The sequence below is a fragment of the Pecten maximus genome, chromosome 5 (genome assembly GCF_902652985.1).
Source record: "Pecten maximus chromosome 5, xPecMax1.1, whole genome shotgun sequence".
NCBI classification, from domain to species: domain Eukaryota; kingdom Metazoa; phylum Mollusca; class Bivalvia; order Pectinida; family Pectinidae; genus Pecten; species Pecten maximus.
In genome coordinates, this window is record NC_047019.1 from 21,751,385 (window position 1) to 21,779,140 (window position 27,756).

A 27,756-nucleotide genomic window follows, 5' to 3' on the forward strand; every position below is an offset into this window, starting at 1 on the left:
GAGGTATAGTGATATACAGTGTGAGGTATAGTGATATACAGTGTGAGGTATAGTGATATACAGTGTGAGGTGGGCTTTGTACCAATGGTAACCTCGCCCCCTAATTCTAGTGTGAGGTATAGTAAGATACAATGTGAGGTAAGCTTTGTACCGATGGTGAACACATCCCCTAATACTAGTGTGAGGTATAGTGATATACAGTGTGAGGCAAGCTTTGTACCGATGGTAACCTCGCCCCCTAATACTAGTGTGAGGTATAGTGATATACAGTGTGAGGTATAGTGATATACAGTGTGAGGTATAGTGATATACAGTGTGAGGTATAGTGATATACAGTGTGAGGTATAGTGATATACAGTGTGAGGTGGGCTTTGTACCGATGGTGAACACATCCCCTAATACTAGTGTGATATATAGTGATATACAGTGTGAGGCGGGCTTTGTACCGATGGTGAACACATCCCCTAATACTAGTGTGAGGTATAGTGATATACAGTGTGAGACGAGCTTTGTACCAATGGTGAACACATCCCCTAATACTAGTGTGAGGTATAGTGATATACAGTGTGAGGCAAGCTTTGTACCAATGGTGAACTCGCCCCCTAATACTAGTGTGAGGTATAGTGATATACAGTGTGAGGCGAGCTTTGTACCGATGGTGAACACATCTCCTAATTCTAGTGTGAGATATAGTGATATACAGTGTGAGGTATAGTGATATACAGTGTGAGGTATAGTGATATACAGTGTGAGGTATAGTGATATACAGTGTGAGGTATAGTGATATACAGTGTGAGGCGGGCTTTGTACCGATGGTGAACACATCCCCTAATACTAGTGTGATATATACGTGATATACAGTGTGAGGTATAGTGATATACAGTGTAAGGTATAGTGATATACAGTGTAAGGTATAGTGATATACAGTGTGGGGCAAACTTTGTACCGATGGTGAACACATCCCCTAATTCTAGTGTGAGGTATATAATGTGAGGCAAGCTTTCTACCAATTCTTTTGGTGTCAATAAAATTATGAAAAGCAAATGTTGGATCAGTTTAATGAGTAGCAGGCAATGATCCCTCAAAATCTGAAAGGATATAAAATGAGGATATAATGTTTTTTACATGTGAAATATTTTAGAAAAATATTTAAACTTTTGTCAAGAAATATAATCCCTGCATAATTGATATTCAGATTAATCAATATAGATTAGGCAACATTTCTGAAGTTATTGGTAAGTTTAGGTGAAAGGTTTTAGAATTGGAACATGATAAAACAAAAGCTTGCCATGGAAAACTATTTTGGAACAAAAGAAGGAAACAACTTCAGAGAGAAGTCTTATTGATATCAAGATAAATCAGCTTTAACTTCGGTTTGAACCCTCTCCAGACAGATAATGGAGGCAACATGCCAGTAAAGGTAGAAAGTAGTTGTTATTCTTTATAGCCTGTGGACCCCAATATATATGTTAGACTGGACCAGAGAATGGAATGGAATGGACTATGATAGGTAATTGAGAGGTTAGAGGAAATGGTAGTTGCATCATTTATAAATGATCATTGATTTTCTTATAATTGTAACCTTAAAATATAATACCTGATCAATATTCTATACAGAAAAATAGAAACCAATGCAAAGCTTCCATTTGAGTTGTTCCTGCTCTGTGTATGTATGTGATATCTAGAGACATCACCCATCAGGAGATCTAGAGACATCACCCATCAGGAGTCTTTGTTTTGACTCTTGTTTCACAAGGTTTGGAAATTTGAGCCCCATCATTGTCATACCAGTATAATCGTCCTGAAGACATCTGGCCATACGCTGCATTATATCACTGCCTGTGGTATATGTTTTTGGTAGGCTTTGTCTTAGTAACCTCGTGCTCATAGGAACAAAGAATAGCTGTGAGAAACAAGGGAATTTACTACAGGATCAGCAGTTTGAAGAAAGTCTTGAAAGTGAGCAAAAACACTTGTAATTTGTTGATACATTTCTTGTAAATATGTAAGGAAGATCATAATTGTGAGCCTGATATTTCAAATGGAGATTACTGTTGAAATGTGTAAAGGAAATGTTTATGGTTTAATTTTTTGCACATGTATATGGTTAAGAGGGCTCCTGGTAGTGATTTTCATACAACATACTGAAACAAGGAAACAGTGTATACAGATTTAACCTTAGGAGTATAAATATTTCTGAGGAATATTTATGAATTGTTCATTTGACCTGAGGTCAGTATGAGGTATTATGGAGCTTGAACATATGGCCACATGTACATGTGTGTGTGTAAGTGTTTAAATATATTAAGTTGGGATGTACTGATATGTATTTTCCCCAAAGTAAAAATGAATACATTGTACTGGTAATTTTCTTACAACACTGGACCAAAACTTGGGAACTAAATTACAGTTCTACTGACTAGTAATAATGATAAAGAAGAGTTTCAATCAATTTTCTTTTCTCAACTACAAATTTGTATTGCTCTACATCAGATATATGTCCAGCACGTGGCATAAGTCTTTTAGGGATAGGCCTTCCATGCAGTTGGTATATGTGCTACAGTAATGGTATTAATTTGGCAAGTCAGGTCTCCTGTACTACTACCACATAAAAGATGATGGACGCATGATTTGATAGCCTCATCACAGGGAATGATCCTACATTGTGTGGAGCAATGATGTCACTCATGCAAACACAGAACGGATCGCGACTCCTGCATTAAAAATTGAAGTAGATTGATGGTTTTTTTTTAACAAAAATGATGCATATATCTAAATTCTCAAAAAAGTATTGTGAGTGGTACCATTAGAGCTTGCCAGTCTTTCTGATGACATCATGATGACACATTCTGTTAATAGCTTAGGAATCAATATAAAAGTGACTGATAAATCAACAGAGTAGATATAATTTGTTGTTGATCTGACAGCTAGGTCTTGTTTGCTTTGGTGGCTAACAATTTGAAATAAGAATGTTCTTTCTTGAGTGTAATTTACAAGCTAGCCAGCAAGTATTCCTGGAAGGTTTGTGTTGTAGTAATAACATATGTACCTGTACTCTCAGGCCATGCGAACCAATTTTTATAAGTTCAAAACTATTAGGGATAACTTTTTATACGCTCATCAAAATTTGACAGTATTATGTACATATAGTGTACTGTTGTCTACCTCCCCAGCATAAACTTTTGTCTACCTGACAATCTTCTCCATATAATGACCAATCTCTTTCAAACATGGTATATTTTATATTTGATCATGGTATGAAGTTGTGTCTCCCTGAAAAGAATTCTAATTCAACTGTTTTTTGCAAAAGTTATTGCCCTTTGTGTATTTCAGTATTTAATTTTTGTCCGGAGATCTCCTAAATTTTTCGGCTGATATCTTTGAACCTTAGCAGGGCCTTATTATCATGATATGTCTGTATGCCTCCCTGAAAAGAAAATTATCATGATATGTTTGTATGCCTCCCTGAAAAGAACTTTTATTCAACAATTTTTGCAAAAGTTATTGCCCTTGTTTTATTGTAGTAGTTGATATTTGTCTGGAGATTTCTTCCTATTTTTTTTTTACTGATTTCTTTAAAACTTAGAATGCGTTACAGTCTTGATGAAGTTCTATGAAAAAATTCTGATTCACTACTTTTCCAAAAGTTATTGCTGTCAATTTATGATGTGTAAGACTTGTACTTGTTTTTCTCAAACTGTCAGAAAATTGGATATTGGCTTCATAGTGAAAAGTTATATCTATAGCATGCCAGATAGCCATTCTTAAAGTGATGCAAATCTTATTTTAATACAAGATAATATATAACAATATAGGGCATTTGAAGGGCATATATTGTTATGCTCTACAGTACTCTTTTAAGCTGGTATTGTGGATCAATGGAAAGGGGAGATAACTTGAAAAATAAAGTTTGATTTGTAACTTGGATGTATATGCATATGGAAATGATGAAAAGAATTGTATGTAAATGCAAGTCTTGCATGTGAAAGTAATCTATATGTGTATGTATATGTGGCAGACTGATGGCTACTAGACAGAGAAAAAATATTTATCCAGCAACGACATATGTTTGTGTCGGAGGCCAGCAGATTATTGATTTGGTTGTTAAAGCCTGGTACATATATAGAGGGCCATTGGCAGACATGTGTGCCATTAACACCTTTCCATATGCTTCCAGGTTGCTACCTGGAAAACATGACTTTATCCAATAGAGAAAAAAGTGAGAAATTATTTGGTAGCCACAGGGTGCCATTATAATCTTTTTGTCACAGCTTGCAACATCACTCGCATTACTTGTTGCTGAAATTTAATGTACTATTGAATGGCTGTTGTACTTGGTCTGATATTTAGTAACATTCTGTGTGAATCTGATGGAAGATGAGATTTTCATTTGATCAGAATGGTGAATGATTGGATTAATCTAATAGGTTGATCCCCTTGAATGGAGGCTAATAGTTTACACTATACGTAGGTGAACTGTAGAAGCCTTAGGTCACAGCCTTTATAGATGGAAATACTGGTTTATATGTACAGTACAGAAGTAATTGTGTCTTCACTTATGAATAATCGCTACAATTCAATCATATTAAATTTATTTACTAGATATGGACTTGAGGCCAAGTAATTAGATTCTTCAAGGCAGCTCAGACCTGCCCAAGACCAGTTATATTCATTACTCAGTCAAACCTGCCTTAGAGATCTGTCTAACAATCACCTGTTCAGAGAGAGCACCTTTCTACAATGTATAAATATATATATATATATATCAGTTCAGATTGTGTATTTATCAGGTGCTAGTTTCTTTTAAAAGGTTAGCAATCTCTATATAGACAATCTGTCCAACATAAAGACTGTTTCACATTTACACAGTAGTGATGATTGCTGAAATGATTTTCTATACATACTCTGTCAGATCACATACATGTACATGTATTTTGCTAGTTGCTTGGGAAACTGAAATACAAATCTCTGCAGACAGATATATAAACAGTTTACAGAATGAGGTTTTCATTGATTTGTTAGTCATGGTTTATTCTACACTTGATGAGGAAAAGGAACTGATTTATACACATGTACAGGTATTCAATAGCGGTTGTACAAAGTAGTTTAGTAAGCTGACTAGTGACGAGTCAGTAGTAGGCTATCAGTACAACCATGGAGTAGACGTATCGGGGGAGTGTTCTATTCAAACATGGCAAAAAACTGTGTCAATATAACAATGCAATGTATAAAAAACAAGTGTGTTGCAAAAAAAAAGGAGGCACAAAATCAGATCAGCTCTGTATGCATGGATGACCTAAAATTGATTATTCAATGGCCTACATTTATTGATTAAGTGTGCTAATCATCCAGCAGTGTTATTACAGCCGGAGAGTAAGTCATCTACCGGAATTACATCTGCTGGCTGGTGTTCTTGTATGATTAGAACAAAAAAGTAATACACAAGCAAATCTATATCTGACGTCTTTCCTTTGCACCTACTTCCAAATTCTATCTGTTTGGAAAATGTTCAATTAACAGTAATTACTAAGGTGAATTGATCTGCATGCACGCTCTGTAGAGGCGTTAGCTCCAATATCGGTAAGGTCTCCCAGTTCTATGTTGCATGCTATTGCATGGAGTTGGAAAGGGAGTGACTCATTTTGTTTGTCATGGTGAATGTGTAATGAAGGGTTGGTGAGAAATTCCATTGTCTTTTGCTGAGAGGGTTGTTCCAGCAACAGTTTGTGGAGAAATTCCAGTACTGTTCAGATTTGGTATTGGTCTTGCTGGGAGCACAACTATATACATTCTCAGTAGGGAAGTGCACAGACATGGCTGAAATTCAGATGGTCCGACAGATATCGTTTGCAGATATATCGGAGGAAGAGGTTAGATATTTGTGGAAGTATTGATCTTTTAAGGGATTATGTCATTGGTGTTGGATTGATGGGGTGAGTCAACAAAATGAAAGGTAGATGTGGAATATTACGTCCTACTCCTCTGTATCTTAATTATAAGGGGATGGTATATAATGTTATTTCGATCAGAAGGGATGGCTGCTATTGTATTGAGGAACATCTTGGATTAAAAATTCTTTGGATTTATCTTGTTAAAATGATTACTCATGGGTTGCTTTGCAGATTCATTGTAATAGAACAGGAATTTAGATAGCTGTAATATATGGGTAATATGAGTGTTAATGCAGTAGAAATTTGTCAAAAATGTCAAACTTTTGAACATGCTAATGAAAATTTGTGGCTTATCTTATAACAGCGTTGAAATCTACTGCAGTATTAGACATCAGTTACACTACAGTAATGCATTAAATTTATTTAATGTGAAATACTACTTAAATTACTAACTGGGAAATTTGAATAAAACATAATACAAAATGCTGGTTCTCCTGGGGAATAATTTATGTTTAAAAATTTCCATATAGATCTGTTGGTTTCTGCACACTTACAGTGAAATAATTCCTTTTGACGCTTTGAATACTGCTGAAATCAAGCTTACAACACCAACTCAATTTAGCAAAGTTTTATTGATTTTTTTATTGACGTCATTTGACTGATGTTAAATGCAAACCTTGCACATACATCAGACTGGTGCTGCAGAAGGTTGTCGGGTGTTTGGAGAGCTTAATTTACTTTTCATGAAATGTTTATAAAGATAAGAAAAAGGCAGAGTTAAACTAAATGAGAGTAGTTGTGGTAACAATAGCTAACTTACAAACAAAGTCATTTCTGTTGCAGTGCATGAAATAGATCATTTAGTATTTTGTAAAATTAAATATTTGCAGAATATAATCAGTGTTTATTGGGTAATTTTATAAATTATATTCCAGTATTCACTGAATACACCAATTTGCAATAGGGAATTATTTAACATCAGGAAATGCTCACCAAATTGTGACTCTCGCTCTTTTCACACTCTATATTGAGGACAAAATTAATCATGAAGGCAAAGCTAAGGGCTTGGCATGCTATTCCTCGTAATGCTGTATAGCAAGTAAAAATAGCATACTATTCCTCGTAATGCTATATAGCAAGTAAAAATAGCATACTATTCCTCGTAATGCTATATAGCAAGTAAAAATAGCATACTGTTCCTCGTAATGCTATATAGCAAGTAAAAATAGCATACTGGTCCTCGTAATGCTATATAGCAAGTAAAAATAGCATACTATTCCTCGTAATGCTATATAGCAAGTAAAAATAGCATACTATTCCTCGTAATGCTATATAGCAAGTAAAAATAGCATACCATTCCTCATAATGCTATATAGCAAGTAAAAATAGCATACCATTCCTCATAATGCTATATAGTAAGTAAAACTGATCAAAGTTTGTGGTATACAAAGTACATCATATGGAAGCTTTGTTTATTTCAAGCAGAGTAACAGTACAAATTTGGTTTGTATATAAATTTATAGCAGGTAAACAACTCTGTGACACACAATCCTTATTGATGTGAAAACTCTTTGTGCCACTGTTCATTGGTTTCATAACACTTTATACTGAATTTCCAACTCCATGATGTATATATCGTAAGTTTTTAGAATTTCCAGTGATTGAATGGGAAATGTAGTAAAGTCTTCGCTTTAGTTTGCTCAATTTTTTGTAGTTTTGTTTCCTTTTAATGTGTTATAAACTGCTAAACTGATTGTAAAAACTGACAATCTCATATGTTTCAGGCCAGAAAAGAGTCCATTATTCAAAAGTCACAGGAACGCATTACCCGTTACGAGCAGTGGAAGGCGAGTGGTAGAAAAGGTGGGCGAGTCTTGGTGTACGGGTTTGGCAGCCGTACACCTAGAGAAGTGTGTCAGCCAGTAGATCGACGACGATCATCGTCTCATAGTGCGCTTATACGTCGCTCTCCTAACGGGTCTGACTCGGACTCGTGGCGACCCCAGCGTCGGGCCGTGTCCGCCTGCAGCACGGTCAGGCGGCACTGCTGTATTGATATTAATCGCCTCACTGGTATGTGCTCTTCTTTTCATTAACACTGCAACATGTCATTTGTCAAATTTACAACAAAAAATTAGGGAATTTATTTTTTTGTAAACTTTTTAGAAATATTTCATGAGAGTAATTCATTGCGATTTTTTGTATTCCTATTTTCAAAAATACCGTCGATTTATTATAAGAAATTATTCATAATGTTTGTAACTTATTTTGGAAAGTTATTATTTTGTTCACATCAAATTTAAAATATAATTTAATTGACATTTGTTCAGTGACTCTTAATATTCTTTCCTTCTGATGTTATTATGAATGAAAAAAAAATGTTTTTGAAAATATAAACTGTTCTTTTTACATGATTCTGAATGAAACCCATTATACCTCAGGTCTAAAGCTTCAATATATATCACAGAAAGATATAACAATTCATTATTCAGAAATTTCAAATTCTTCTCTGTAATGAAACACTTTATTATTTAGAAGAAGGTGCTACCCTGACTTTAGAATCAAAGCCTTGCTGTCAGAATTCTTGCCAATATTTCCTGAATTTTGAGGATGGGGAGAGAGCTTCAGTTTTTGGCATGCAATGTTCAGTTTATTTGACATGTTGTATTTCCCGCTCTTGCTAACTCTCTGGTTTATTTTTTAGATGTTCTTTCAGTATGCCTTTACTTTACTATGTATCCTATATATTCATTTAACCTCCATATTAATTTTAGTTTTTTACTAACTTGCAATTCCAAATTTCTGCTTTTGGTGGTTGGTAGTCATAGTTTAGATTGTTTGCAGTGTACACTAATATCATTTACTGGATACTGTCATTCAAAATTATGTAATATTAATTTAGTAAAACCAGCTGCTTTGCCAAATGCAGATAAATTCCAAAGTCAAATTTACATTTATCCTTAATTTGTATGGGAAAATAATTAAAAAAAAAATTACTGTGTTATTAAATTCGAATTGTCTTTGATAACAAATTTTAAAAGTAAATCTAATTCACCATGTAATGACTTTGTCTTGACACAAATGCATAGCCTTTTTCTTGATGAATCGATGAAATTATTAATAAGAGTTTTCAAAATTGAATTTGAATATTAACTTTTAAAAATGAAATTGGTAAACATTTGATATTAGGAAATAGGAGATTTATTTAATTTGAGGCCAAATATCATTTGATGAAGGCATATAACTTCATGGAACCAAGTTTATCATCGATTCATGTCTCTGGTGTGCAGTACTATTGAGACGAGCATTGTACACCACCAGGAATAGGCTGCTTACAATGTGTGTTATAATGACTGTTGGAAATAGAACTAAATATCAAACTGCAAAATATGCTTAGTTGCACATTCAAGCTCAAATTTTTCATGGGAGGTAATTTTCATACACACACAAAAAAAAAAAAAAAGCTTCTCAGCAATAATAGGTATTAAGATCTGTAATATGTGGTTTATAAAAAAGGAGAAGCTTTGTATAGATTAAAAAGATGATGTCCTATTTGATAATGTCACTGTTTTTTGACATTAACACTGACAAGTGTTTATTGCGAAATTGTTGTCACTACTATATTATTAAAGGGCAGGTCACTGTGAACTTGTCTCCTGGTTTTTGTCGGGTTACCGAGTAAACATGCTTCAGCATTACAGGAACATGACTACAGTGCTTGGCATTAACTGATTAGCTGCATAGTAATAACAACGTTGAAGGTTACCTAATGTTTAATCTCTGAACTTTAGCAATTTTTGCAAAGTATATTTTACATTTTCTTTTATAGCTCATCTAATGAAAAAAAGCACTTTTAGATTTTAGAAAATATCTTCACAAAAAATATATATCTGAAATCTTCTATACAGGTGTTGTGTTTCAGTCTCTCTAACACAAACATGTATTTGGAAAATAAATTATGACTTCATATACAGAGATATATTATATATATATAATTATATATGCATACTAGAAGAAAAACAAGAAAGTAATACAATATTTGTTTTGGTTACTGCATATAAAGAAAACATTTAAAAGTCATTTTGCAGTGGCATGAATGCATGACAGCAGAAGTATAAGCATATCTATATTGCAAAATAAATTTTAAGTTTACCTCACATTGCTAACTGCTTCATCATCATTGATCAGAGCCACAGTATTGTAATTTGAAGTTATTGAAGTCTGATTACGTGACGTGCTTTACAGACATGTTTAAACAAGATATAATTTGAATTCATATCTTAATAAGAATAAGCAATATGGAATAGAATGCAAGTTGTTTATTATCTAATGTGTTGTAGACAGAAAATTAATCTGTGTGAAATGCAATTGCATTATATGCGTTAACATGTATCTTTTACGCCTGGAGCTGAATATAAATCGGAATTGAGATAATTTTGTTGCATATGAATTAGAAATGACATAATGATTCCCATTGCATTTAAGTAGTATTGATGATTGTGTATTTTGTTGCATTAGATGCATTTTGTTTAATTTTGCGTGTTTTGCCTGCTGCATTGCCTGTTTCTTAACTCCTTAGGCTATCCAGGATCTAGTCCTCCTTCCAAACTCCTGTCTGCGTCAACAGGGGCCCTCTTTCACTCGTCTAAGCGTGATTTCTCCTCGAGTGGCAATCTCAGTGTTCGGGGTAGACCGGCTGAGTCTCTCCTGGGTAAGCCAACAATATGTCAACTGTGCTGTCTCACCATGTCCTGTGCCGTCCTTGTTCTTCTTGGGAGGGTAGTTGGAAATTCAACAATAGTATTCAAATCAGAAAAAAATTGTCTTGTCTCCTGTAACAGCATCTTTCATAACGGCTTAGTTTTATGTTAATGTCTGGTAGTTTAAAGACATAAAGGAACAGTGGATAGAATATTTAGTATTCTAGGGTTGCACTTCTGTCTAAGTTCTTGGATTTATCTTCTGTGAACACAATTTAGTATTGGGGCAATCTTCTATCAATATGATTTGCCTCTCAGTAAAATTCAATATTGAAAGTATCTATATGATTTTAAATTAGTCTTTAGTTAGCAACAATTAATATTGGGGGGAAGGGGATGGGTCAGTTTTCTGTCAAGATAATATTTTGGGGAGGGGGGCAGTCTTCTGTTGAGATGGTCCTTCAATTGTCTTCTGTCAGCAACATGTACATTGTACACTTTGGGGGTTTTGGTGGGAGAAAGGCATTTAGGATTTTCCTCTTTTATGAACATCAGTCATTATATCCAATACCTCATCAGTCGCTAGCCTTAGAGACTTGATGAACCTCTCAAACAGATACCACATGCAAAAAACTTATTTCAAGTAGGTAACGAACCAAGAAATGTTTGGTTTGATGTTATTTATTGACGAGTAGCCCACACAAACTTAACTGTTGATGACATCCAAGTTATTTAATCACAACAGAAAACAACCACATAAAAAGGCTAGTGTATGCATCATCAAGTACCTTTCTTTTTCAGTTTTAAGTGAAAGTATTTGTCAATATAGTTAAAAGAGATATCAGAATGATAGATTTGTGTCAACTTCTGGTGTAAGCTAAAGTACATTCTGTAACATTTGCACTTAATGAAGCAGCTGATTTTGACACACAAAAAAACATTTTATAAAAAAACGGCTTTTTAAAAGAGTAGGAAATGTGCCCTTTCAAACTCTTATTGTTTTGGTTGATCCACAGATACAATCTTCTAATCATTTCCCACTTTTCTGAAACCAAACACAGAGAGAGAAACTATGCAGCTTTTCTCTCATGGAGTAAATTGCTCCAAGCTACATGACATTCTAAGCATTTGTTTGCTTCTGAATGTGGGACAAATAAGATAACTTGTTAATCTTTTACAATTTTTCGAAGATATTTTGTCCTGAAGTTAACACCATGTTGAGATGTCTTATTTATAGATTTTCTTCTAGTCATTTAAGAATATTAATGATTTACTGGAGATGAAGCATCATTCTCCATCAAATTTAATACCATATTAAGATGCCTATACTTGACTTTGCTCCAAGGCTTTATCTGAGTTTGAATCACATTTTCGAGGAAGCCTGTGAATTCCATTAATGTATAGGTGATAGTTGTCACTCTGTCCTCACTAAGAAAGGTTTATCTGTTTTATCTTGTCATTTTCTTGTATATTTAGATGGCATGCTAAAAACACAGTTATTATCCCAAATTTTGAAGAAGTACATAAATGGATTTGGGGGGGAAGGAGTTAAAATTTGAAATGGGTTATTTAGACTCGGCTGTGTTGATTGTCTTGTGTTTGTTTGTTGTATGTAATATTAAAGATATGATGCATGTAAAGTGAAAAGTGATAAGTTGTATGTTTCTATAAATTAATTTTATAAATGTTATGATTTATGTAGATATAATTGATTCTTGGTAATGTTGACATGTATTTTGTCATGCAAACAATTATTCAATGTTATGTTTAACAGTAATATTATATTACTAATTTGCATGATCTAACTTGTGCAAGTTGCATGACTGAAGTATTAAAGGCTGATTTAGATAGCATTTGACATTTGTTTAATTGTCAATTGCTGAATGTGATACACTGTACATCTCAGATTAAAAAAATAGGAGAATTTTAAGGAAACTTGAAGAGCCCTGAAGTAATTCGAACAATTTTATGATGCAGTTTTATAGTTTATTTGGCATAAACTGTATCTACTTGTTAAAATCTTATTTAAAGGTTAAGTCTTTTAACACAAAAATCTGATGAGTAGATGAATGGGAGTTATTTTGAAGTCTATTCCTTTTGTTCAGTTTGATAACTAAGGCTGTTTTTGTAACATTTCAGTTAATTAATCTGTACTTTTACTAAGTTTTTACACTTTTGTTTTTATCCTTTGATTTTATCAGTAGATTTGTATTGTGCTGTTTTGTTTCACTTTAATATCACACTGTGGTGTTGTTGTCATTGTACTAAATTTCACGTCCCCAGATCACATCGCTGTTAACACCACAACACATAAAACTCTTCTAATACATAATTCAGTTATTTTAAAAGTGAGTTATAGCAAAGATATATCATAACCTGAAGTTCCTCATCAATAATTGATAACAAGCTAAGTTAATGTGTTATTATCAGGTCAACGTCATACTTTTTCACACGGTCAGCTGGAGAATTGATTAGGTCTATGATACAGTTTGTGCTCCCATTGGGTGTTTTTATCAGTCAATCGATGGCCAAAATATAATAAAACGATGATAGTCATGCTGATGAAAAAGATATGCACATGTCCTTTCATCTTTATGGATTCAACTTTGACATTAACAGCATGATTTGATAGAAATAAAAAGAATGTTGTATTCAATACATTCAGATTTTGTTGTGATACAAATCATATCTGAAACGGAAAAGCATTTGAGGAACAGCTAGGACACAATTTTGATACTCTTAAATGACACATAGGTGTGTAATTGTGCAATATTTTAGCTTTGAAACCGAGTTATAACATCTAAAAAAATAAAAATTCCAAAGATTGAGTTAAAGTACTAAGTGCTGAAATATAAATTTTGATTAAGTTTAGATAAGAAGATAAATTAAAACTTCACTGAAATATAAATTTTGATTAAGTTTAGATAAGAAGTTAAATTAAAACTTCAATTTTTTAAGGTTTTAGTCACAGGGCATGGACATGTTTCTTTATATTATTCAATCTAATTGATAGTAATATGACAAAATTTGCATGTACATACCATTAGATTACTAATACAACTGATTGATGTAGGTGTACAGGGTACATTGTATAGACATATATGGCATCCTTGCTGCATTTTGTTCCTAATTTTAGATGTACATTGCAAAAAATGCACTTAAAATTACATGTACATTTATAGATGTCTGATATACTGTATTTAATTTAATACTCTCTCCCAAGTATTTAAATGTATTTTAAGAATTGTGAGATATCATTCAATATATTTTAGGTGAAACAGTTCTGTTAAGAATTTGTGTTCAAATTAAAAAAAAATAACTTTTCATTCATATCTAAACCATACCTGGAGCAATCTTTGTGTATATTAGCACTGCAAGCTGTAAATGATAAAAATGATTGGATGCCAGACAGCTTTACATGAGGGAGATAGGTAATTGGAGTGTTTATTATGTTAAATACAGTATAATTCTTGCAGACTGAGTGTTTTGCTGTGTGTATTATGGAAACTCTTTATAAGGCCATCCGGTGCAGGTAAAACAGGATCGATATTACGGGAAGATCTGCAGTATATAAATCATTGAGTGGATACCTCCATTGTGTAAACAGTCTGGATCATTGTTTTTCAAATTAACTTGTCGGTGTCTCATGTCACTGTGATATAACATTGATAAATTCTCAGAATACAAACATTTCCATAAACCTTGATTTGGGATTAATTTTTGACAATTTAATTGGTTTCTTTGAATGCTTGAATGATTTGGTTTCTCTTCTTGCTTGAAAGAAGTTTAAAATATCAGTATTCAAGAGCATACATGTTTCATAATCACACAGCAAATCATTAATAAGAGGAATGCAATGTGTATGTCACAAGATTCTTTTTTGAGACAAATTTTCTCTAAAAATCAATATAAACTTTTTCTGAAAATAGATTATAAACTGAAATAACTGACATTTATTATCTAGTAACTCATTAAATGACAGCATATTCATTGATACAGACCATTCTGCATCTTTTATGACCAGGATCGTATATTACCAGGTATATAGTTTGTAAAGACATATAATGTACAGTTGTTTTCAGTGTATTACAGTTTAATAACTTGTGAATCTTGTGCCAATACATATTAGGGATTTCTATGTGTATCCATTCTTGCTAGATATATTAACTATTACTGACTGCTAATATACTACCTATGTGAGGAGGTGAACCTTGGTCAGCAGTTTAACACCCAGAGGTGAAGGACACTGCTTACAACCTTACTATATCAACACATGCCAATTATTACTCATTATAACCATTTTTTGCTCATGTTGTTTGTGAACCTTGGATTGATGTTGTGTTTTTCTTTTCTTTTTTTCCTTTTTTTTCTCTCCTCCCATCCCATTCATTTACCAATCCATTCATCCATATCGACCCATCCGTTCCAAATTTTGCCCATCTGGCCACTCAACAAACTGGATGGCACTACATTTGGTTTGGTTTTTGGCGGCACTTTGATTCACGAACACAAAATGACCTGACCATGTCCCCATGGCAGTGTTAAACTCAATACCTGAGGCAGGTCCCACGAAGAGAAGTCGCTCTTTTCTAGCACCAAGCGGCACTCCCCCTACCCGTCCTAAGAGCACTATGAACCTAAGCACCAGGGAGAATGTCCGACTGAGGGACCCAAAGACAACCCCAAGGAAACCTCGACCAGCCAGTATAGCAGGATCTGTACCAAGCTTCATCTCTGTAGAAAGTCCTAAGGGAGCCTCACGAAGCAAGAGCACAGACAGACTAGCCAGAGGTAAATACATTAGTGCTCACTTAGAGTGAACACTTCACATTTGTCAGAGGTCAGATAATGGCTGCTTGTTATGTCATAGTGTGGACTGTAAGCAAAATTTGAGATAAACAGGTCGTTTTAGATCAATTGTATTATGAGTATTTTTGTCTGTTTAATGAAAACGAAATGAGGTGAGCATTATGACCTTGACCCTGATCAAAAATTCCAAGTCTACAGCTGTTTCCTAGAGGTAACGATTTCAAAATGTACAGCTCATGACCTCATGGAAAACCTCAAAAATGTATAAGCTCTTTACCAGAAGTAACAACCTCGGTGTGAATGATTTTTTGCTCGACCTTGATCTGATATACCACTTTACTAGATCCTAAAACAATGGCAGATAATCCTTTATTATAGAGTTGTCATGATCAACAATACATGTTCATTTCGCCATCTGTCACTGTTCATTAGATGAGGTGAGGACTTGACTCCATCTCTAAATTTAGTTGTCTCCAGTTCAACTGATTGATAGCAATAATGTTGATATCTACTGGACTTGATGAAATTCTTGGAATGAAAATAGAACTTAGGCTTGGTAGAATTGAATATTTATCGCCTTAGTTAAATCTGATTACGTGGAAGACAAGTAGATGATGCAAGGTCCATGCTGGTATCTGGTTTTTGATCTAGAGTCAAATCTTTACCATAAGGGACTACTAAATCAATATTGATAAAGCTTGGGCATATTGACTTATTTCAATCCGAATATAATTGTGGAAAATCTATGTGAAATTGTCTCCTTCAGAACTCCTCGGTCTTCCAGACCGGTGCTCATCAATATTTTAAAGGCAATACTTGTCAGCCCAATGCAACTGTCTACTTTCATATATTTCTCTTCCCAGATCGCCAGAAGACACCTTCAAGATCAACTCCCAAACGAGAGAAAGACGAACAAAACCTACAGGAGAAAAAGGTGAAATTATGTTTGTACAGAAAAACACTAGTTATTCATTGCCATTATGTACGAAGGATAACCCCATGTTCCATAGATTTAAGTCAGCTTCATTATTTATCCACAGAAAGATACGGTTCTAGAGATTTCTTAAATGCAGGTTTGAATTTGAGAATAAACCCAGTGTCCATTTTATATACATCTGAAGACTAGACCCCCTTACAGGCTAAGTATGGTAATCAGCATAACACTATTACTTCTAAATCTGACAGGTTTGTGTATTAGGTGTGTCCAGGGTTGTGTACAAAGTTAGGAATTCACAGTTTGGAGAGGTTCATGTCTTCTACCAGTATGAATTACCTGTAACATGATACTACAATTAGCTCTGCTGGTATTTCATTTCATTGACAAAGGGAGACGTTTTGCAGAGGTAAACAAGAAGGTGATTGCAAGGAGATAAGATCAGGAATTTAAATTTGAGCCCAATGACCAATTTACATCTTTTATAATATGACCTATAGCTGGGAAGGTGGTAATTAGATTATCTAGAATCATTTTGTTGTTGCTCCATTCTACACTGCACCTATACCATTCCATTCAAGTCCTGAATATACCCCATGGAAGCTCACTAGTTCAGGACATGAATATAGCACTGAAATCAATTTGCAGTAAATAAATGTCTGTCAGTTAAATTCTCTGTCTTTTATATGTAGAGTGGATTCTATGATGCCATGTTCTTTACCTGTGTGGTATGCTTTCAAGTGTTTATCCTGCAAAAATAAGCATTATGAGGAGAAATATATTATGCATATCAGCATATGTTAGTACATGTATTGCTATGATAATTTATAATTAAATCTCTAGCAATACTTAGTCAGTGGCACATGATATACAAGATATCTCTAGAATAAGATTTCTTCACCTTGATTTCTTTTCAGCCTTAAAGCCATCATAGTAAACTCTTTGTTTCAAAACTTGTTTCAATTGAATAAGAATATTAGGGATATATTTTACAGGACAAGAGAGGAAGCAGTGTTGATATAAAAAAACTCACAGAAAAAAGGAAGGCAGAGCTTCAGAAATTGGCAGACAAGAAAAAAGAATCAAAGGACAGTCAGGAAAGTGACCATGAGAAGACACCTGAGAGATCAACAGAACGGTCATCAGCTCGGGTCAGTCAGCAGACGATTGACCGCCTGTCAACGCCCAGGATTGCCATGTACAAGAATGAGACACCAGTCAAGACGGAAACTGTGAAGGACCGGGCGACGCCTACAAGAGAACGGGCTGCCACACCTACCAAGGTAAATATTGCACCAGTCATTTAATCTCTGAATTAGGATACTTGAGGCATGCTTGACCTGTCATCTTGATGAGGTCATTATGCCTGTAAGAAATGACCATTTTGTTTGAAGATCCTGCTATCATTGTATATTTTCCAGCTTATGTTGTGTGTTCTAGAGAAACAGAAGTTTGCTTTGCTGTAAATATATCATTCTGGTTATCAGTAACATGTTTCATCACAAGATATTGATTTCCTTTGTCTAATGAGGAAAAAACATGGATTGTAGCAAGAAATATAGACAGAACGTAATAACAAATGATCAACATATTCATTTAAAAATATAGTTCCTTTCTTCATAAGAAAAGTGCTTTCATGGTTGTATAAGATTTTTTTAATCAATGCATAATGATAAATATGAGATATGCATATGATTATGCATCCAACATGGCTTGATAACTTAGACTGTGTTTGCTGCCCTTTTGCAGGGAACAAAGAAATCTGTTACAATTGTAGCTCCCCATTCTTCTCCTAGGAAGGTTAGTTAAGTGCATGTATTTACCACCAAAACAAACCCTTATCAGGGGGTTTCAAACTGAAATATTTGTCTTAGTAATATAGCTGTTTTTTAATGTTACATTTTTCCAATGTAAGAAAATGTTTGAGAAAATTACTTTGTGCGATGTTGGACAAAAATTTCAATTTGTAAACCATTCCTGTTGTTTAAGGTTTAATGATGGATGTACACTTTAACATTATGTACTCTTATTATGATTTTATTTATTGTATCATTTGTATGCCTTTTACTGACATACTAACAAATCCATTTTGTTTTTGATGAATTATTTGATTTCAGCATGTCATTCCTGAGTTGTACATTGTTGCAAACACAAAGACTTTATCAAGGAAACTTTTAGTAGAATTATTTTTGAAATTTTTTGGAGCAGCTGTCTGATCTCTCCTAGTGTATGTTTGTTTTGTTGTGTGACAAATCTCTTTATCACAAACCTGATCTGAGTAAAAACTATAAAAATTGAAACACTAGGTTTATTGATAGATGACAGTTCAACTTTCCAATTTAATGTTGTGTCTATCTGATTTTCGGCAATGCTTCCAGTGTTTAATAAAATGAGGAGCTGAGGTTTTTTTTGGTATCAAATAAATTCTGATCTTTCCATGAATATCTTCAATAAAATAGAATACTGAAGACCAAGACTAGATACAGGTTATAACAATAATATTAAAAAAGGTTTGTACTGTGACACCTGACTTTACTGACTTCAACAACATCCTGTATCACTTTACCGTATCCAGAAGAGCTAAGACATGTTCTATTGACATCGCCTACACTGACTTTACCGACACACATACACATTGACTCTGTCCTATACATTGTCGGTAAAGGTTAGGTTTCACTGTACATGGCTTTGGCCTATAATTAGTCGTTGAATTCATAAATGAACAGCCATCAGGTTTTATGCTTCTTTAAAAAAAAAAAGGTAAAATGTATGGTTGTTGCTACATGTAAATATGTTGCCTGAGGAAAGGTAAAACCTGATAACCCTTGGATTTAAAAGTAGATCTGAAACCCTGTACCCTAGTTAGTAACTGTTACTAATTAGCTTACAACTGTTATGGATAATAAAACGCAATGAAGTTGATCATCTACAAACTATTGAAGTAGATTAAGGTTGTTTTAAGGAGTTTGTAGATTCCCTTGTTAGATCTACAAGTTGTGGATATGCTGTAAATTGTAGATTCCCTAGTTAGATCTACAAGTTGTGGATATGCTGTGTGGTTAGCAGAGATTAGTCTGGATAATGTCACTGTTGTATTTTTTTAACTGTACATATTTAGTCTGCGACTTTCCTGAATGCTGTTACTCTAGCCACCTCACCGTACACTTATGTAGTTTTCAAAAATGTTTTGCATGAAAAAAAAAGAAAAAAATTATTTCATGTGAACCATTAGGTTTGTATAATTCACAAATTTTTTCTCTTTACTGTGTTTGCGAGTGAATAACTATAAGTTTCATCTGTTATATAATTAGTAAGGTACAGATATGTTTGGAAAAAAATGTTAGGATACAGTACATTGTATGCTTACAGTATTTTAATAATATTTGTTATACAAATCAAGTTATTGCTGTTACTAACCGGTGACGGTTTGCCTGGACAATTAAGAAAAAACATAATCTTTACTGTCATATAAGTAAGAATTATTTACATTTTTGCATTTCATTAATATCAGATGAATTTATGTTAACTTACATGTGTATAATTAAAGCAATATTAACATGAACAAGCTTCCTTTGCCATTATGACATTAATGTCAGCTTAAAAATAAAAACTGAATGGATATTTATTAGCAATCATCCTACTACAACATTATGATATGTTTATACACAGATATTTTAAGATTTGCTTCATGACAATACCACCAGGCAGAATACAAAAACTGCTTCCCTAGTCTTGTTACAGTCCACTAGTAACGCATAGATGCGTGTTAGTATTCATTCTTGTGTATATTTATAGAACAAACTTTTTATCAGGTGATTTAATACTGCGGTATGTCACGGATGTTACAAAATAATAAAAACGTCAATCTGCTACTATGACATATGTACATGTACTGAAATCTGTGACAGTGAAGATGATGCATTATTGGTACACAAAGATAAACATCCAGATGTTTTAGGTATTGTTAGTTTCAGATAGACATTAAACACTAGAAATCTTAGAGATTCTTTTGATAAGAAACAATGACTATTTATACCACAGTGAGGCCCTTGGAACTAATCTAGCAGAGGGTGGAGTAAAAACTGACTAATATCTCTAACATAGGTCCTATTTATCTAACCAGAGTTATACATACTGTCGATGGTGACTATTTCTTTTTTAGCTGTACTACTTATGTTGTAATGGCGTATCACCTAAGTGGTTGTCGCTGATCTGCTCTTTAAGTGGTCACTGATAGCCTAGTTCAGCAGAGAAATGTCTCCATCTTTCAGAACAGTATATTAACCAAAAACTATAGTCATTCAGAACAGTATATTAACCAAAAACTATAACTGATTCATTCAGGTCGTTGTCATTGTGTTTATTATAGGAAGCTCCAGAGTGAAAATCAATCAATGTAAAAATCAACATCTGCAGATTGATAATTCCACATTTTCAACCCGACAGATTTTAAACTTCCTTATTGCATGCTGCACGAGCAGTGTATTGATTTTCATGGGCCATTCAACAAAGTTTTATTAGATTACAAGTGCTTTACTGCAGAAAATGGGGGATAAGACGTGATACATATCAGAAATAATGGGATAATCCAGTTACATGCCTGATATATTTTTAAATACATTTTTATTTTGTGGTTGTCATCTTGTTTCAAACAGATGAATTTAAAAGTTTTTGCTTTCATGCAGATTTATGATTAAAATTTTGATATTAATTTGCAGACAAAAACACCTAAACAAAAGGACAAAGAAAATAAAGAACCTTTGAAAAGGAAATCCACAAGTAAGGAGAGCAGTAATGAGGCTCTAGACAGTCCCAGATCCTCCCCAAAGACTATTGAGGATAGGAAAGTGGAGAGCCCCGCCCAGCCAGGGGAAGGAGAGCCTGCTAAGGTTACAACACCACGGTCTGTGTCCCCAGCCTCGTCCAAGTCAGAGGATGAGGAGAAATCTGCTCCAATTCAAAAGAAAACTCCTGAAAAGGTTGTGAAGATTGTAGAGCCAATGAAGATAAAACCCCAGCAACTCCAGCACAGAGTAAACCAAGCGCACCTTCTACCCCGGCCACTCCCGCCTCTGCCCCCAAGTCAAAGAAGGAAATAGAAATGGATGAATACAAGGCCAAATTGGCAGAAAAACGAAGACAAGCTAGAGAGAAAGCAGAGAAGGAAGCAGAGTTAGAGAGACAAAGGTTGGAGGAGATCAGGTAATTAAAAAAAATAACGAAGATTAGCTGGTAGTAGAATGAAGGAAAGGAACAAAATTAACTCGGACACTTTTACACACTTACAGAAGCTGAACATTGATTTTGTATTGATCCATCTATACAAGGAGCACTACAATATGAAGGAGCTGTAGCCTGTCTAGATGTTCTGTGAATGTCTTGAACAAAAGATAATGACCTCTATTGTTAATTCTAACTTCATCATGTAACCGAATGACAGGCTGATTTAGGCTGAAACATGTCGGTCACCTGTAGTGGGTGGGTGGTTGTGAGTAGGCACCTTAAAAACCTTTCTTCAGGGTATGCTGCTGTTCTTTTTAGCCCATCATCATCAGACCACTCCATGTTGTCCATAAGCCATCTTTTTAATGGCTATTTCTTGAAAAGACAAGAAGGATCTTTCTCAAATTACAACTGCAGGTTTCTCTTGGTCCCTAGTTTGTTTTAGTAATGAGGGTGTGGACTTTTATAGAACTTAATGATAATCTAGAAGAATTTATTATGCATAGTTGTTATATCAATTATCATTTTAGCAGGAGATTGATTAGGTCAGATATTACAAAATATTTAGGAATTAATTCTATTGTTTTTATGTATGGTGTTTGCCTTCACACTGTTTATTATATGTTACAGACTGGCAGAGGAGGAACGTCAACGTCAGGAGGAGGAGGAACAGCTTCGTATGGAGGAGGAAGCCAGCAGATTGGCTCAAGAAGCTAGGAAGAATGAGGAGGAGAGACTGAGGAAGGCCATCGAGGCAGAGGAGCTCCGAAAGAAGGAGGAGGCTGATCGCCTTGAACAGGAAAGGAAACAGGTATGTGACACAATGTATGGTATCCTCGGTCATTAACCACCAGGTTCTAGTCATTAAAGATATTTTGTTTTAGAATACATATAAACGTGATCTAACGGCAGGTAAAGATATGATTCAGGAAATAAATGCAAGATATATAGGAAGTAAAGAATATGAGAAAAGTTGTCATGGAAGACAATATATAAGGTTCATTTTCACCTTACTTGTAGTAACAATAGCTTTGGTATGTAACAGGAAATTGATACCTCTTTCTACCTGTGAATTGTAAACCATATTTAGTTGCTTTCTGGGATATTGTTCTTCAGGTATTTAAAAAAAATAAAATAAAATGAACTCACATGTAATGAAAAAAATTAAGAAATCTTTTGACTTAGCATCTTAACATCTCATTTACCAAAACTTCATTGAATAATTTCCATTTATGTCTGGTATCTTTCCTGTTTTAAAGGGAACAGAGCAGACCACAAATAGATCAACAGTATGAATGTAATGTTGTTTCAGGGAGCATATTACAGAGTAATGAAGAGTTTTTAATTTTGAACATATGAAAATTTGAACATTGTTATTTTGTTTTCAGAAAGAAGAGGCTGACAGAAAAGCCAAAGAGGATGCAGAAAGATTGGAAAAAGAAAAACAAGAAAAGGCCAAAAAGGATGAAGAGGAGAGACTAGAAAGAAAGAAGGTACTTTTGATTCTTATGACTGTGTGGTGAGAAAGATATTTTGAATGTTCTTCCATGTAAAAACATTTATCACATAAATGTTCTGTTCTACCATGTTATACAGCCATGTCGTAAAGAGCATAAGACACCTGTGTGATAGGGGGCCGCAGTGGCCGAGTGGTTAAGGTGTCCCCACCTTTATCACTAGCCCTCCACTTATGGGTCGCGAGTTCAAAACCCACATGGGGCAGTTGCCTGGTACTGACCGTAGGCCAGTGGTTTTTCTCCGGGTGCTCCGGGTGCTCCGGCTTTCCTCCACCTCCAAAACCTGGCACGTCCTTAAATGACCCTGGTTGTTAATAGGACACTAAACAAAAATAAAGCAAACCTTTGTGATAACAATCATAACATCATTATTATACAGCATCACACAATTGTCTCAGTAGCAAAAAACATATAGTCTGTTGATTTGTCTGTCTCCAAGGGATTTTTCCCTTCTTCTTTTCTCATATTGTAAAAAATAAAATTGTACACATGTCTATTTCAAGGTATATGATGATAACCATAATTTGTAAACAGTAATGGCTAAAGAGTTGAAGAGATTACAAAGCTATGAAATAATGTTATGCAGTTTGGAAAGTATTACCTTTTTGAGGCATATAATACCTGTCTTCATGCACTTTAGCGACTGGAGATGATCATGAAGAGAGTAAAGTCAGACTCCCCAATGACCGGATCCATGACTTCCTCCATGATTGGTACCAACAGCTCAATGTCCGGATCACAGATCGGCTCCATGACTGGGTCTATGTCTAGCTCCATGATCTTGATTGGTTCTGACAAGGTAGATATATCCTAGAAACTTGGTGTTGGTATTTTACCAGATTTGAATATAATTTGCCTCTGTACTTACACAAGAATATTTTATGTTTTACAAATCACAATACAGTATATATATTTCTTTAATATACATGGTATGATTTGATGATAAAATAGAATATATTTTTATTCTCTAATAATTTTTTATACAGAAATACATGCTTCTCTCACTATCATGCAAAGACAATTTGTTTGATATGGTAATTAGTATAAAAGTTGAATTTACTTTGTTGTATTTGGTATATTTATCACTCCTGTCTGTCGACAGTTAATCATGTGTAGAGTTTACTATCCCCTTGTTGTTCACCTTTCAGGGAGATTCTCCATATCAATCTCTATCAAACTCCCCAAGCAAGAACAGTCTTCAATCCAATGAGGGTGGAGAAGACAGTGCTGATGAGGCCAATGGACTAGATGATAAGTCTGACGACAAGGCCAAGACATTGCTACAACCTGCCACTGACATGCCAAAATTCAAGTCACCTCTTTTACAGAAACTTGTGGAAAATAAATCTCAGAATGGTGGCAGCGAGACTCCCAAATTTAAGTCACCCTTGCTGCAAAATCTGATGGGTAAAAAGAGGCTTGGCATGGATAAGACGGAGGACAAGACTAATGATATAACAACCAATGGGAACAAGCAAGAGGAGCCAGTGGAACAAATGGATGAGAGCAGTAGTGAGAGAGTGACAGGGGAAAAGGGACAAATAGACTCTTTGGTGATAGCAGACAATGAGAGTGATCGAAGTGAATCAAGAAATTCCAAGTCGGACGGAAGTGTAGATAGTGACACAAGTACTACCAAGGATGTATCAATAGCAGAACAAAAGTTAGGTTCAAACTCTGTGATAATTAAAACTGAAGTGTCTTCGTCGTCACTGAATGGTGTATCTCAGAATGGAGAGATGGAGCAGTACCCACAGGAACTAGTAGACTCTAGGTAAGTCTTCTCCTCTCACTGGTGTGTTGTGTTTGTGTTCACGTAGTACTGCCGCCCAGAGTGGTACTCACCTCATCTCCTACTGCCGCACAGTGCCAGCTACTAGGGGCCCAGCTCTTTTAGTGTAGTGTCCACGCCAGCATTCTTGCTGAAAAACAATTCATGTTCACATTCAACATTCTCTTTCATCCCTTCAGGAACCTATAAATCATGGAGAACTGCTATTTGACTTTGGTTAACATTCATATTATAAATGGAACTTCTTTCTACGGGATCTTTCTACAATGCTTTAGAAAAACAGCCTGGATACACATCACACTTGCGGATTAATGTTCTAATAAATTCCAAATGAGCTCTATGCTTTATAAGGTCCTGAAGTTGGAATATAGACTCATTTGTATTGCTTCATTATTAGAAGCATATTAAACATAATTACAGTTCGGCCAAAGTTGTGATGCATTTGTTTCGAGGGATAAAAATCTTTGCCTGTTTCAGCGATAATAGATTATTGTCCGTGTTTACAAATTCAGAGAAACACATTTCATGGATGTATATGTGAGGAAAAGAAAAGTTTATATGTGTTGTGCAAGTTGTAAGAAATATGATGACAATATATGGTGCTTGGAGTTTTGTGATGTTGATGGTATTAAACTGTGATATTTGAAAATCTGTGTATGAGGACACAAATATGGACAGATCTTTGGAATAACTGTTGGTTGGTTTGGAGATTAATTGGAGCCAAAGTGATTCTGTGGATATTTTACACTGCAGCTTTATGCATGCATATTGTTATTGAGGTCTTTAAATATAAACACATATATTTCATATTAAATCAATAGCATGCATGGTCAGAGTGCTTACTGATAAGGGAGGTAACTCAGTTGATATGTCAATAAAATCATTGAGTTAATGATAGATATATATGTGTTTTGGTTCTTTTTTCTGCATCTTTGGTCGTTTGTTCTTTTTCTACTGTCATAGTCATTAAATAAATAGTTTTATCCTTATAAGAAGTTACTTGTACCACAGTTAAACTTTAGGTTTAATATAGAGTTCGGACTATCAGTACATTTATAAAATACTAAAGTAGGACAATTTCTGTATTTACGAGGTGCACATGTACCATGTATATCTACAAACTAGTATTTTTATCTGTGACACTTTTGCAATAAGTTTTCATTCAGTTCTTGCAATAAATAAATATTTTCACCAGCAATATTTTCCAACATGTCACGAATTGGGATCTTTTAATATTGATTTAGGGTATGAGTGGTGGCTTTTAAGTTCATAGCACTAGTGGAGTTTAAATTTATATTCATAAAAATGACATAAAGTAAACATGAAGAGTCTGCGTTTTAAAAAATGTGAGACGTGTGATTTCAAAACTACTTCTGAAAGTAAAGTAAACATACTCATAAAAGTTAATTGAACATACAGCTTCCAGGCAAGTATTTTAAGTGTCAAGTTAGCTTCTTGGCAAGTAATGTATCTATCTCTTTAACATAAAGTTGTAGATGAATTAAAGAAAAGGTTGTGAAATATGGAGAAAAAATATTTCCTTTTCTTCTTAACTGTTAAAAAAATTCTGGAACAAGCATACAAGATTGTCAATACGGTCATAATGACAGTAATGTACTTTGCCATCATTAGAGGAACATGTACAAGTGAAGCATAAATAATGTGTACATTTGTATAGCAATGAAAAAAAAAGATTTTCTGTGATAGTTAAATTAAAATTTGAGCTAGCATAACTAATATTTGTATATATGACTAGTTTCAGTGAAAGTTGTCTGTCGACTAACTTGACAATGATTATGCATTGTAAATTTAAAGTCAGTAGAGCTAATCTGTTGGGCACAGCTGGGGGAATATTTTAGTGTATCATATGAACATGTTTTTGTATAGTGATTTGTGAACCTCTTTTGTAGTCCTGTTGTTGTAACTTCTGTCCTCACTAGCCATGGATAGAATTTATGTTGCTATCTATACACCCAGTACTTTTTTTCTGAAAATGTAGATAAATATATGTATACTGTCAATGTAAAAAGAAGCAATGTTAATGAGGCTGTAAGAGTTTGACAACTATCAACACATACTATCAATACTGTAATGTAACAAAACTTAATACCACAAAAAAAATTAATAAGGAAACTAAAATTTTATACCACAAAACAAAAACTTTTATATACACACACATGTACCACAAAAGCAAAACGGAAATTTGCTCTCTTTGAAACTTACAAATTCAGTCTGATTTTCTTTCATGCTTAAATATATTTACTTTGCAATGTCACATGTTTCAGTCATATGTAACCTTTTCTCAAGGAACTTGAATCGTCTTCCATTCTTGACTTACATTAATTTGCAATATGTCAGACTTTATAATTGGGACTTGTCATAGTCTTAGCCTAAGGCAAAGTCAACTGTAGGTTAGATGTAGATATGTGAATGAATTATATACACTTTAGTAACTTGAGTAAAAGAATATGAGGGAAGAAAATATGTTAGGACAGAAAAAAATTAATCTAGGTAATTCACTGATTCATATTAACAAAACAATAAAAAATGACAGTACAAATGATGAGCTCATATAGTGCAAAATGTTCAAGGTTCCTTTGAAAATTATTTGAACTAAGAATTTTGTTTTTGTTTTGATTGAAGAACTTCCTTAATTTTAGTATGAGGTTCCAATGAGGTCTTTTCTATCTCAACTCATAAGGGTCATAGGCTAAAATGTAAAAGTTTTCATCAAATTAAACATAATTTATTTGTAAAAAAATCTTTCAGCTTTTCACTTGATTTTATGTTATATTTAGGGAGTATAAATGTATGTATCTGATGCAGTACCTTGAGTGTCTGAGGATATGTAGTTTACTGGTACATATATTTGTATACGTATATCTGTACC

General features: G+C 34.2%; 1 protein-coding gene across 1 annotated transcript in view; it reads left to right on the forward strand.

Moving 5' to 3' along the window:
• LOC117328361 (MAP7 domain-containing protein 1-like) overlaps positions 1–27,756 on the forward strand; it is a 60,732-nt gene that overhangs the window by 19,952 nt on the left and 13,024 nt on the right. Inside the window, 12 exon segments of the mRNA XM_033885887.1 lie at positions 7,676–7,964; positions 10,471–10,602; positions 15,131–15,382; positions 16,264–16,334; positions 17,330–17,617; positions 18,084–18,134; positions 21,053–21,394; positions 21,397–21,536; positions 22,188–22,368; positions 22,946–23,050; positions 23,715–23,873; positions 24,223–24,848. Coding sequence (XP_033741778.1) covers positions 7,676–7,964; positions 10,471–10,602; positions 15,131–15,382; positions 16,264–16,334; positions 17,330–17,617; positions 18,084–18,134; positions 21,053–21,394; positions 21,397–21,536; positions 22,188–22,368; positions 22,946–23,050; positions 23,715–23,873; positions 24,223–24,848 — 2,636 coding nt within the window.